The 12,397-nt window shown below is 52.6% G+C and overlaps 1 protein-coding gene across 6 annotated transcripts in view; it reads left to right on the forward strand.

Annotated features, from left to right (window-relative positions):
• The window catches only part of TPCN1 (two pore segment channel 1), a 73,280-nt gene that overhangs the window by 54,075 nt on the left and 6,808 nt on the right, over positions 1 to 12,397 (forward strand). For all 6 annotated transcript variants that reach the window (XM_050749692.1, XM_050749688.1, XM_050749693.1 and 3 more), the window contains 10 exons: positions 146 to 270; positions 1,106 to 1,154; positions 1,691 to 1,754; positions 3,630 to 3,674; positions 7,580 to 7,636; positions 7,717 to 7,770; positions 8,875 to 8,947; positions 10,126 to 10,233; positions 11,286 to 11,357; positions 11,883 to 11,972. In XM_050749692.1, coding sequence (XP_050605649.1) covers positions 146 to 270; positions 1,106 to 1,154; positions 1,691 to 1,754; positions 3,630 to 3,674; positions 7,580 to 7,636; positions 7,717 to 7,770; positions 8,875 to 8,947; positions 10,126 to 10,233; positions 11,286 to 11,357; positions 11,883 to 11,972 — 737 coding nt within the window. The remainder of the gene's footprint in view (positions 1 to 145; positions 271 to 1,105; positions 1,155 to 1,690; positions 1,755 to 3,629; positions 3,675 to 7,579; positions 7,637 to 7,716; positions 7,771 to 8,874; positions 8,948 to 10,125; positions 10,234 to 11,285; positions 11,358 to 11,882; positions 11,973 to 12,397) is intronic.

A 12,397-nucleotide genomic window follows, 5' to 3' on the forward strand; every position in this document is an offset into this window, starting at 1 on the left:
GCCCCTAAGCATGGCCAGGCCAGCAACTTTAGAAACCAGGAGCCCTGCCCTTGGAAGAATGAACAGAGCTGGAGTGGATCTGGAGTGGGTGCCCCAAGGGAAAGGGAGTAGTCTGGGTTCCACACTGCTCCTTCCTCTCCCCCAGAGGCCCGCCGGCATCTCCTACAGGCAGTTTGAAGGCCTCATGCGCTTCTACAAGCCCCGGATGAGTGCCAGGGAGCGCTATCTTACCTTCAAGGCCCTGAATCAGAACAACACACCTCTGCTCAGGTAAGAGCAGGTGCCTGGTAGGGGCAGCGTGGCCAGACAAGGCATTCATGTCTAGAGTGAACCAGGGCATGTGAAGGCCGTGGAGGTGGGCAGGCCTATAGGCTTGTCAGAGACTTCAGTTTCCTCCACAGAGATGTTTATCCATGTAGACTTATAGACTGGATTCACCAGGATTCCTTTTGCAAGTGACAAAAGTCCAACACAAATCCAGTTCAAACTGACTTGAGAAAAAAGGAGCTCATGGAGTGGACTGGTCCAGCTGCTGGCCCTCGAACCCCCAGTGGGGTGGGATAGTCCCATGTGAGCCAGGTGGACAGAGAGGGGTGAATATACTTCCCCCATCCCCTGCACATACCTGGCTCGGCCGCAGAGAACTGACCCTAGATCTCCAGGGGCAGGATTGGTCTTCCAGGCTGTTGATGACCAAGCCCTGTCCACAGCAGCCTGCTGTGGAGCTGAGAACAAGCCCTGTTTGAGCTGAGCTTGCAGTCCCAGGTGTTACATTAAGGCCCCTGCTAACAGGCGAAGTTTCTGTCCTCGTAAGAATCCTAGTACTCCAGCAGCTGCCTCTCCAGGGCACTGACACTGTCCGTAGTTAATGCAGTCGGTGGAGACTAAGTGGATTACGTATTCGTAGTACCTCAGGGTCAGAGGAGATCCAAACAATCGCAGGTAAAGGATCCCCCAGCACTGCTGTTCTGGGACTCACACGGTGTCCCCTCCCTTCCTCCTACCCTCACCCTGTAAAGGTGTCCATAGGCAGGCAAGTAAGAGAAGCAAAGCTCAGTGGAACTATGTTCTGATATTTTGTCCCTTTTTATTTTGCTTTTGGCAGCCTAAAGGACTTTTACGATATCTACGAAGTTGCGGCTTTGAAGTGGAAGGTGAGTTCTCCTCTGAGACCATAGAAGCAGTAGACAGACAGGTCCCCAAGTGGGGCAGTGAGAAGCAGGGACACCCCAAGATCCAGCTCTCTCCCTGCTACAGCAGCTCAGCCCCCAGCTTGGCATGGTACACTTCAGGGATCACAGGTGGCCCCCAGCCCCCAAATCTGCCCTCACATTTGTGACATAGTGTCATGGTTAACAGCACCCAATCTCACTTAGACCCCATTAGTCACTGTGTGACATCAGGCAGGTTGCTGAGCCTTTCTGAGCCTTGTTTTGCCTGGGAAGTGGCATAATGATAATCCCTACTGACAAAGCTAATTTCAGGACTATACTAAAATAATGCCCCTGCATGGCACATTGTAAATGCTTGGTACACACTGGCTGGCTGTGTTGTCATATAGATCCCTGAAGGTTAACATTGTTCCCCAGTTTAGCAGGGTGAACAGGAAAGGAAGCCAGCATCCTGGCTCCAGGGTACGGCTCTGGTCCCTGGCCCTGACACCCTCCCTCTTGGTCCTGTTGTCTACCAGGCCAAGAAAAACAGAGAGCACTGGTTTGATGAGCTTCCCAGGACGGCGCTCCTCATCTTCAAAGGTAAGTGGGCTTGAATATGGCAGGTGTTGGCAGCTGGGGGCTGACGGAAGTTTTCAGAGACCACCGAGGAGCATCTGAGGAGAGGTTCAGACAGGTGTGTGTGTGTGTTTGTCTGAATGTGTGTGTGAAGAGACAGCGTGATTACCCCAGCAGGGAGGTAAGCGTGGTAGGAAGCAGATTAGGAGAGAAATGGGTAACTTAACCCAACCAAAATGGGTAACTTAACCCAACCAAGACATTTGGGGAATTTTTCTTTTTTCGTACAAAAGCAAAGATATTCATTGAAGAAACTTGAAAGTGAGATAATTAGAAGTAAATGGAAATTTACCACCCAGATAACCACTGTTAATTCTCTGATGTGTTTCCCTCCGTGCCGTTTTTCTATGCATTTTTAAAACAATAGGGTGACATTATATATTCTATTCTGTTATCTACCTTTTCATCCAATTTTATATATATATATATATTTTTTTGTTGTTTGTTTGTTTGTTTGTTTTTGAGATGGAGTCTCGCTCTGTCGCCCAGGCTGGAGTGCAGTGGTGCGATTTCAGCTCACTGCAACCTCCGCCTCCCAGGTTCAAGTGATTCTCCTGCCTCAGCCTCCTGAATAGCTGGGACTACAGGCACTTGCCACTGTGCCTGGCTAATTCTGTGTGTGTGTGTTTTTAGTAGAGACAGGGTTTCACCATGCTGGCCAGGCTGGTCTCGAACTCCTGACCTCGTGATCTGCCTGTCTTGGCCTTCCAAAGTGCTGGGATTACAGGAGTGAGCCACCATGCCCAGCCCCAGTAATATATTTTTACCTTCCTCTTATGACAGGATGTATACTTACTTTGCATGACCCCTTGAATAATGCTTGTGTAGTGTAAAGTTTGAAAATTTGAAATTGGGTGCTCATATTATTAACCTGACAATTGCCCGTTAATTTCATGCCAGTTTCAGCAGTGGTCAGCAGAGCTTTGTCTTGCTCTATCTCGATTCCAGGTTGCTCAGCCTCTCCCCAGAGCAGCTGCAGTCAGTGCAGTCTTGTCTGGGGGTCTGAACAGAAGTGTGGGTACCACTCTTTGAGGAGGACCCTCCTTTCTTTTTTTTTTTTTTTTTTTGAGACGGAGTCTCGCTCTGTCGCCCAGGCTGGAGTGCAGTGGCGCAATCTCCGCTCACTGCAAGCTCCGCCTCCCGGGTTTACGCCATTCTCCTGCCTCAGCCTCCCGAGTAGCTGGGACTACAGGCGCCCGCCACCTCGCCCGGCTAGTTTTTTGTATTTTTTAGTAGAGACGGGGTTTCACTAGGTTAGCCAGGATGGTCTGGATCTGCTGACCTCGTGATCCGCCCGTCTCGGCCTCCCAAAGTGCTGGGATTACAGGCTTGAGCCACCGCGCCCGGCCAGGACCCTCCTTTCTTAACCTCTGGGCTAAAGACCATGCTTACCTGCATGCACAAAGAATGTGGTAGGTGGTCGCACCTGCCCAGAAGGAGATAATAATAATAAAGGATACGGGGCCCGGCACGGTGGCTCACGCCTGTAATCCCAGCACTTTGGGAGGTTGAGGCGAGCGGATCACGAGGTCAGGAGATCAAGACCATCCTGGCTAACACGGTGAAACCCCGTCTCTACTAAAAATGCAAAATATTAGCTGGGCGTGGTGGCGGGCACCTGTAGTCCGAGCTACTCGGGAGGCTGAGGCAGGAGAATGGCGTGAACCCGGGAGGCGGAGCTTGCGGTGAGCCGAGATCGCACCACTACACTCCAGCCTGGGCGACAGAGCAAGACTCCGTCTCAAAAAAATAAAATAAAATAAAAAATAAAAAATGAAGGATACGGTAGGGGAAACAAGTGCATAAATTTACATTTTAACAAGTCTTTTCTTCAAATAGGCATTAATATCCTTGTGAAGTCCAAGGCCTTCCAGTATTTCATGTGTAAGTATGAAATATCTCCACTCTAGGCCACTTTCCCCCTGAGTCCTTTGCTGTTCTAGAAGCAGGAGAGGCAAGAGATTGGTCCTAGAATCCTGTGTTTGACTTTTTACTGTGGGGAATTCTCAGCATGTATAAAATTGGAGAAAACATTACCACACGCATCCCCGTGCCCGTCACCCATCTGTATCCTCACTGTGGCTCATCATCCCCTCTAGCCCTAGATTTTTTGGAAGCAAATTCCAGAACTACAGAGTTGATTGGTCGATATGTCTCTTGAGTTTGTTTTAATCTCTAGGCTCCTCTTCCTCCCCTCATGCAGTATTTAGGTGAGGAAGCAGGATTTGGGTTTTGTGTGTTCCTCTGTTGCCCTTTCCTGGAATTTAGTAGTTCTATCTAGAGCTATGCTGTGCGGTGTGGAAGCCATTGGCCACATGCGGCCATTTACATTTAAGCTAATTAAAATGAAAAAATCAGCTTAGCAGTCACATTTCAAGTGCTTAATAGCCACAAATGGCTAATGACTACCAACTGGATGGTGCAGATAAGAAAATTTTCATTGTCACGAAAATTCCCTTGGATAGTACTAACCTAGAGGCTTGATCCAATTTGGTCTTTCCAAGGAGCTCTGGTTCCTTTTAGTAGGAGATGGTGTTAGAGACACACTTCGAGGCGTTGAGTGCTCGTTGCTTGGGTTGGTCACTGTTTCTAGGCCTTCCCATGGACAGAACTAGGGTTTTGTTTCTTTAAAGATAAACTGTTGTGAGTTCATGCTGATACTTCACATTCAGGCCTACAGGGATTTTAAGATTAAGAATCTAGATGTGTAAGACTGATTTCATGAATCTTACACATCTAGATTCTCAATCCTTTTTTTTTTTTTTTTTTTTTTTTTGTGAGAGTCTCATTCAGTCTCTCAGGCTAGCGTGATCTCAGCTCACTGCAACCTCCACCTCCCGGGTTCTAAGTGATTCTCCTGCCTCAGCCTCTCGAGTAGCTGGAATTACAGGTGTGCGCCACCACGCCTGGCTATTTTTGTATTTTTAGTAGAGATGGAGTTTCACCATGTTGGCCAGGCTGGTCTCGAACTCCTGACCTCAGGTGATCCACTTACCTCAGTCTCCCAAAGTGCTGGGATTACAGGCGTGAGCCACGTGCCTGGCCTAGATTCTCAATCTTAAAATCCAGATTGTCTTTGAAGACAATCAGACACCAACAAAGAAGAAAAATATCCAGGTTCCTAACTACACTGGCACAGTTATTCATTTGCTTTATCTCACAGTCCCAGGATAACAACTGCAACGCAATCCCAATGATATAATTCCTAGAAACATCAGTCTGGGGATGTACATTCAGATTACTGTGGGGTTTTTTGTTTGTTTGTTTGAGACAAGGACTTAGTCTGGTGCCCCAACAATGGCACAGTCATAGTTCACTGCAGCCTTGACTTCCCAGGCTCAATGCATCCTCCCACCTCAGTCTTCTGAGTAGCTGGGACCACAGGTGCGCACCGCCACACCCGGCTAATGTTTTTATTTTTTGTAGAGTTGGAGTGTTCTCATGTTGCTCAGGCTGGTCTCAAACTCCTGGCCTCAAGCCATTCTCCTGCCTTGGCCTCCCATAGTGCTGGGATTACGGGTGTGAGCCACTGTGCCTGGCCTTGTGTTTTAAGGTCACCTGGAATAGTTCCTTTCCATGTGGACATGTCACCAATGGGATATACATTTGGATTTTTTTATGCCATGTTATTTTTTATTTTTTGGGATTGCTTTTGACATTTTATTTTATTTTATGGCCAGGCATGGTGGCTCAGACCTAAAATCCCAGCACTTCGGGAGGCCGAGGTGGTTGGATTGCTTGAGCCCAAGAGTTCGAAACCAGCCTGGGCAACGTGGTGAGACACCCATCTCTACAAAAAAATACAAAAGTTAACTGAGTGTGGTAACTCACACCTGTAGTCCCAGCTACTTGGGAGGCTGAGGTGGGAGGATCACCCAAGCCTGGGGAGGTTGAGGCTGCGGTGCGCCGTGATGGCACCACTGCACTCCAGCCTGGGCAACAGAGTGAGATCCCCCATCTCAAAAAAAAAAAAAAAACAAATTTTGTTTCATAATTACGTAAATTAGGACTGGGCATGGTGGCTCATGCCTGTAATCCCAACACTTTGGGAGGCCAAGGCAGGCAGATCACTTGAGGTCAGGAGTTCGAGACCAGCCTGAGCAATGTGGTGAAACCCCATCTCTACCAAAAATAGAAAAAAGTAGCCATGCATGCCTGTAGTCCCAGTTACTTGGGAGGCTGAGGCGGGAGGATCGCTTGATCCTGAGAGGCAGAGGTTGCAGTGAGTTGTGATGGCGCCACTGCACTCCAACCTGAGTGACACAGCAAGACTCCATCTCAAAAAAAAGCAAAAAAAATTATGTAAAATACATGGTTCCAAGTCAGATCTACAAAAAATATATATATTGAAGGAAATTTCATTTCTATCCCTGTCACTTCCCACAGTGGGCAACTTTTATTTATGGCTTCTTCCATTGTTTAAAACCTGTAAGTTGGATGCATATCAATGTCTCTGTCTTAACCAATAGCATATTTTATGCACTTTTTTCTGCCACCTGGCTTTTTGCAGTTAACAATGTGCCCTGGAGACCAATTCATGGTAATATGTAGAAATGAGGCTGGGTATGGTGGCTCACACCTGTAATTCCAGCACTTAGGAAGGCAGAGGCGGGTGGATGGCTTGAGCCCAGGGGTTTGAAACCAGCCTGGGCAATGTGGCAAAACCTCAGCTCAACAGAAAATACAATAATTAGCTGGTGTGGTAGTGTGCGCCTGTGTTCCTAGCTCCTCAGGAAGCTAAGGTGGGAGGATCGCTTGAGCCCAGGAGGTGGAGGTTGCAGTGAGCCAAGATCACGCCCCACTGCACTTCAGCCTGGGTGACAGTAAAACCCTGTAAAAAAAAAAAAAAAAAAAAAAAATTAGTATGTAGAAATGTACCTCGTCTCTTTTCTTTCTTCTCTCTTAGAGAGAGGGTCTTGCTCTGTCACCCAAGCTGGAGTGCAGTGGCACAAGCATAGCTCACTGCAACCTTGACCTCCCGTGTTCAAACGGTCCTCCCACCTCAGCCTCCTGAGTAGCTGGGCCCACAACTACCACACCTGGCTAGTTGTTTTTATTTTTTGTAGGGATGTGGTCTCCCTGTGTTGCCCAGGCTGGTTTCGAGCCGCTGGGCTCAACGCAATCTGCCTGCCTCAGGCTTCCAAAATGCTGGGATTACAGGTGTGAGCCACTGTACCCAGCCTGTGTTTGTTTTTATGGTTAAAGTATGCCACTTTATGAACGTATCATAGTCTGCTCAACCACTCCCCTACTGATGATCATTGAGATTGTTGCCAGTGTTTTGCTATCACAAATAGTGCTGCAGTGAATAGCTTTCAGATACATCTTACATTTTTGCCAGTGCATCATTGGGATGGTTTCTGGAAAGTGGGATCGCTAGGCGAATGGCTTAATGCATATGCAGTTTTTCTAAAGAGTTCATGCAATTTTTTAAAATTAGAAGTCTCTAGGGGAAAACACATGTTTTCAATCCTTGAATGCCTTGTATATTGTCCATCTTTTACACCAATTTGGAATAATCTCTACATCATAACTGGTGTTCACACAGTGACAGAGGGAGTGTTTTTAGAAATTTGTAGCTGTTTCTAGGTGAAAACACTGGTTGATTTAGCTCCCTTGGTAAGAGCACTGAGCAGAAAGACGTTCCCAATCAAATGGGTGTGTGGAGCAGCCCTGTTCTCCCCATCCCATAGAGCTCCAGGAAGTTAACCAGGGACGGCAACTGTGACCTGCAGATTTCTAAGCCCCCCCTGTTATTTCTCTGTCTTTTACGGGCCTGTGTATTTCAGACTTGGTGGTGGCAGTCAACGGGGTCTGGATCCTCGTGGAGACGTTTATGCTGAAAGGTGAGCCCTGCTTGGGGACTGGCCATGTCCTGGCCGGCACACCCAGCTTGCCTGTGAGCTGCTACTTCTCTGCCTTACAGGTGGGAACTTCTTCTCCAAGCACGTGCCCTGGAGTTACCTCGTCTTTCTAACTAGTAAGTTTCTGACATGGCTTTGCTGGACTGCTTGTTTTAAAATTGTCTGGGAGAACTTTTATTCAGTATAGAACCTCATGGTTCTTCTCTAAAACAGGAAGCTATAAAGAGACGGAGTATTTAGTCGGATTCCGTGTTGTCCCTGTTTAAAACTCTTTCGTGGTTGTCCACTGCCCTCTGGATGGAGCCCAGAATCCTAGGCGTGTGTGGCCCTCCACTCGCTTGCCAGCGCCGTGTCCCCCGCTGCACGCTGTTGCCCTCCTCAGTGGCCTCTGCTGCCTGCTGCTCTCGCCTGCCTCTGGGCTGTGCACAGGGGTTTCCTCTGCCTGGTGGCGTCTCCCCCAGCCTCTTCCTGACTTTCCTGCTCCTTCTATCAAGTCTGAGCACACTGTGCTGTCATTCCCTGTTGGCGTCTTTTCTCCCACCGAGCTGATAAGCTCTCTGCCCCAAGGGGTGCCCTGCACTGGCCACTGTTGCACACCTGGTACCCAGTGCAAGGCCCAAGATGGAAGGGGTGGTCAGGACACACCTGTTGGATGGACAAATGGTTAGCAGGGCCCTGCCCAGAGACGGGAAGGGAGGATTTCTCTCTCTCTTTTTTTTTTTTGGCAGGATCTTTCTCTGTTGCCCAAACTGGAGTGCAGTGGTGTGATCATAGCTCACTGCAACCTCAACCTCCCGGGCTCAAGGGATCCCAAGTAGCCTCAGCCTCCCAAGTAGCTGGGATTATAGGCACACAGCGCCACCATGCCTGGCTAATTTTTGTATTTTTTGTAAAGACGGGGTCTCACTATGTTGCTCAGGCTGGTCTCCAACTCCTGGGCTCAAGTGATCCTCCTCTCTTGGCCTCCCAAAGTGCTGGGATGATAGGCATGAACTACTATGCCTGGCCAGTTTCTTTTAAGCAGATTACTCAGTTGCCCACCATCTGGGCCCTCTCATGGAGCACCTGCTCTCACGGTGGGACATGAGTGAGGCCTGGGCTCAGCCTGGAGGGCACATGGCCAGCAGGAAGGCTGCAGACTGTGGAGGAGCCTCAAAGAGGAGACCGAGCAGGGGGAGGATGTGGCGGGGCTGCTGCCAATGGACTCCTTCTGTCCGCAGTCTATGGGGTGGAGCTGTTCCTGAAGGTCGCCGGCCTGGGCCCTGTGGAGTACTTGTCCTCCGGATGGAACTTGTGAGTGGACAGCATGTTTCTGACGCAAAGCTGAAACTCTGATGGTGGCCCCAGACCCTTCTCTGCACACCCCAATCCCGGGCCATTTCTGGAATTGCAGAGGGAAGGTCTGAGGACGGGCCGAGGCCTGTGTCTCCCTCAAGCAGCCCTGCCCCCAGCCCAGGAACTCCCCAGGGTCAGGCCCTTGTCTGAAGCCTCTCAGACCACCCACGCCAGTCCTTCTGGAAATGGCCTCTTGAGGTGCCACAGGCTGGTTGGCTCTTCCTGAGTCATTAAACTTTTTTCTCTTCCATAAAAACCACAATGCCCACAGAGAAGAATGCTCCCCCACCTTCCTTGATCAGCAGTATTGAGACCCACGTGGCCCTTCTGCCTGTTCCCCAGAGCGTGGGAGGTCACTTCCCTGCCCTGTTCAAGTTAACTGGCCTGTGAAGTCAGGTTGCACTCATGAGGTCTTGGGCCGCGAGGGCAAGGGGGTTGACACGCAGTGTGGGCCGCGAGGGCGAGGGGGTTGACACGCAGTGTGGGCCGCGAGGGCGAGGGGGTTGACACACAGAGTGGGCCGCGAGGGCGAGCGGGTTGACACGCAGAGTGGGCCGCGAGGGCGAGGGGGTTGACGCGCAGAGTGGGCCGCGAGGGTGAGGGGGTTAACACACAGAGCAGAGCTGGGAGGAGCTGACAGCACATGTGTGCCCTGTGTGTCTGGAGAGGAGAGAGGGTCCTCTGGCTTGGGGCAGGGCAAGCTGTTCTAATGTGAATCTCACTGGAAGGGCCTGCTGTCTTCCCTCAGAAAGTTCCCTGGGGTCAGGCTGGTCCGCAGTGTGTAGCCAGATGTCTGTTGAGCGGAAGACGAGGCCTGTCTCCAGGGCTGCGGACTCCGGGGCTTCTTTCCTCCCCGTCGTTAGACCAGCACGGGGCCCTTTGGAGGGGGTTCCCGGGCATTTCTGGCCCTGGGGTCAGAGCACTGAGGCCTGACTCCCAAGACGCATGCTGGGACAGGGCCTGGCCACCTTGAAGCCCCAGGGTGGCAGGAAGTTCTTCCCGCAGCCGGCTGGTTCCTGTTGGTGTTGCTGTGTCTGGGCTCCGTGGGAGGGTGGCTGTGCACGGTGCCGGGGAGGGGAGCAGGCGCAGGGAGGCTCAGGGCCACAGGGTGGACCTTGGCCTCTCCCCTCCTGCAGGTTTGACTTCTCCGTGACAGTGTTCGCCTTCCTGGGACTGCTGGCGCTGGCCCTCAACATGGAGCCCTTCTATTTCATCGTGGTCCTGCGCCCCCTCCAGCTGTTGAGGTGATGGGGCAGGGCAGAGCTGGAGAAGGAGAGGGAGAAAGAGAGGGAGGGCGGGAATGCCCCAGGATTGGTCCAGGAAGTGACCCAGAACGAGCCAGAAGGTTCACAAGCCAGAGTCATAGATGTCACCCCCTGCAGAAGTGCCATGGGGTCACCATCCCCACCCCTGAGGGTATGCAGGCTGCCTGTGCCCATCCCCTCACTGCACCAGGCACCTCTGGGCAGAGAAGCCCAGCCCATGACTCATGTGCACCCCACCCGAGGTGGCATGGCACCAGCCACAGGAGCCCATGTGCTCAGTCGCAGATCACAGAGCCACAGGTCTGAGGCTTGGAAGGTGCTTTTCTGGCTCAGCCTCTAGTGGAGAAAAGTCCTGTGTGGGTCCCAGTGATTTCCCAGGGACACTGGAGGAAGTCCCAGGCGAGCCTGCCCCACTGATGGTATCTCTTCCTAATGAGGGGTCCCCAGGTTCTCTGCCCTCAGAGCCTGGGTTTGCCTCCTGACCCTCCAGCTGCAACCCCATCCACGTCCACCCCATCCTCTCCCAAGGCGGGATGGGCAGGGCAGGTGCCGGGAGGGGTGGTGGCGTCTATGGAGGAAAAGCCTACCGCTTTGGCGTGTGGGGGTGGCCTGGGGCTGTCCCTGAGTGTCCGCCTCCCTCCCACTCCCTGCCACCCTTCTTCACTGGTGAGCTCCGTTGCCCCTACTCCCCGGGGCACACGGGCTTCTCCCCCGTCTTCCCCAGGAGCCAGGCCTTGCTCCTGTCTGAGCCTGCAGCTCTACTGCAAGGAGACACAGCCTGGCCCTGCTCCTTGTCGTGGAAGGGCCCCGCCCAGCCGGTGTCCTGGGGCCACCACGGTCCCTTCCTTCATGCATGAGTCACCTGGGCCAAGCTCAGGGTTGGTGGCGCCCAAGGGAGCAGACGCAGGTGGAGGAGATGCCCTCGCCTGTCTTCAGCATGTGGCGTGTGGAAGGCGGGGCTGGCATGTTCTGAGGGCGGGGGCTGAGGCATGCGCCTGTGTGTGGAGGTGACGGGCGTCCTCCTCACTCAGGCTGTTTAAGTTGAAAGAGCGCTACCGCAACGTGCTGGACACCATGTTCGAGCTGCTGCCCCGGATGGCCAGGTACTGCCAGCCCCCACCCCGGCCTGCAGGTCCAGGTGCCATGCGTTGGTGCCCTGTGGGGGCGGGAGCCGAGTGGCAGTTGGGGGAAAGGAGTTCCACAAAGGACTGCAATTGAGGGCCTGACAGGGCTCCAAGGAGCCTGGAATCTTGACCACCACAGGTCTCCTGGGCACCATTTTTCTCCACTGACCTGTCTGACATGTTTAGTAGGGAGGGCAGGGAGCTGTCAACTTGCTTACCACCTGTGTCTACGTTCACAGGTAAGGGGTCACCTGTGAGTCTACCTTCACAGGTAAGGGGTGAATCTCTGGGAAAGGGGCATTTGTTCATAGCGTCCTGACTTGAGCCGTTTTTCACCCCAGAGCTGCCCCACGAGGCCCCTTCCCCGCAGGCACTTTCCAGTTGGTGAACCGACCTGGGGCGTGGCCCCACAGTCAGCCCCACGGGTCCGAGGAGGCCGGGGCTGTGGAGGAGTCGTTCCCCCTCCTGCCGGCCCCGCATCACCCTGCCCCTGTCGCCCCACAGCCTGGGCCTCACTCTGCTCATCTTTTACTACTCCTTCGCCATCGTGGGCATGGAGTTCTTCTGCGGGATCGTCTTCCCCAACTGCTGCAAGTGAGTAGGCGGTGCCCGGCCCCACCCAGCCCCAGGCAGTCTGCGTTTCCAGGGCAGAGGGCTGGCCAGGGCCAGGATTGGTGTCCTTGTGGCCTTGGGGTCCTCAGGGATGCTCCTCTCTGAGCAACCACCTTGCTTTGCTTTCAGGGCTTAGTTGAGTGCAGTGAGCTAAACGAGGGTCCTGGACTCAGGGTCCCTGTTTCCCAATCCCCCAGATAGGGTCGGGAGCCATCAGCTCACCCTCTGCCGAGGGCTGGAGACCACCCCTGAAGTAGCCCGGGTCCAGAGGTCAAGTGCCATGGCTTCCTCCCACTTCTCTCCTGGAGTGGCTGGGGACCTGGGCCAAGACCAGTCTTCTAGGGACAGCATCATAGGATAAGACAGACGGACACGTGCAAGAAGGTCATGGTGCTCAGGGATGGGGA

The sequence above is a fragment of the Macaca thibetana genome, chromosome 11, assembly GCF_024542745.1.
Source record: "Macaca thibetana thibetana isolate TM-01 chromosome 11, ASM2454274v1, whole genome shotgun sequence".
Taxonomy (NCBI): Eukaryota; Metazoa; Chordata; class Mammalia; order Primates; family Cercopithecidae; genus Macaca; species Macaca thibetana.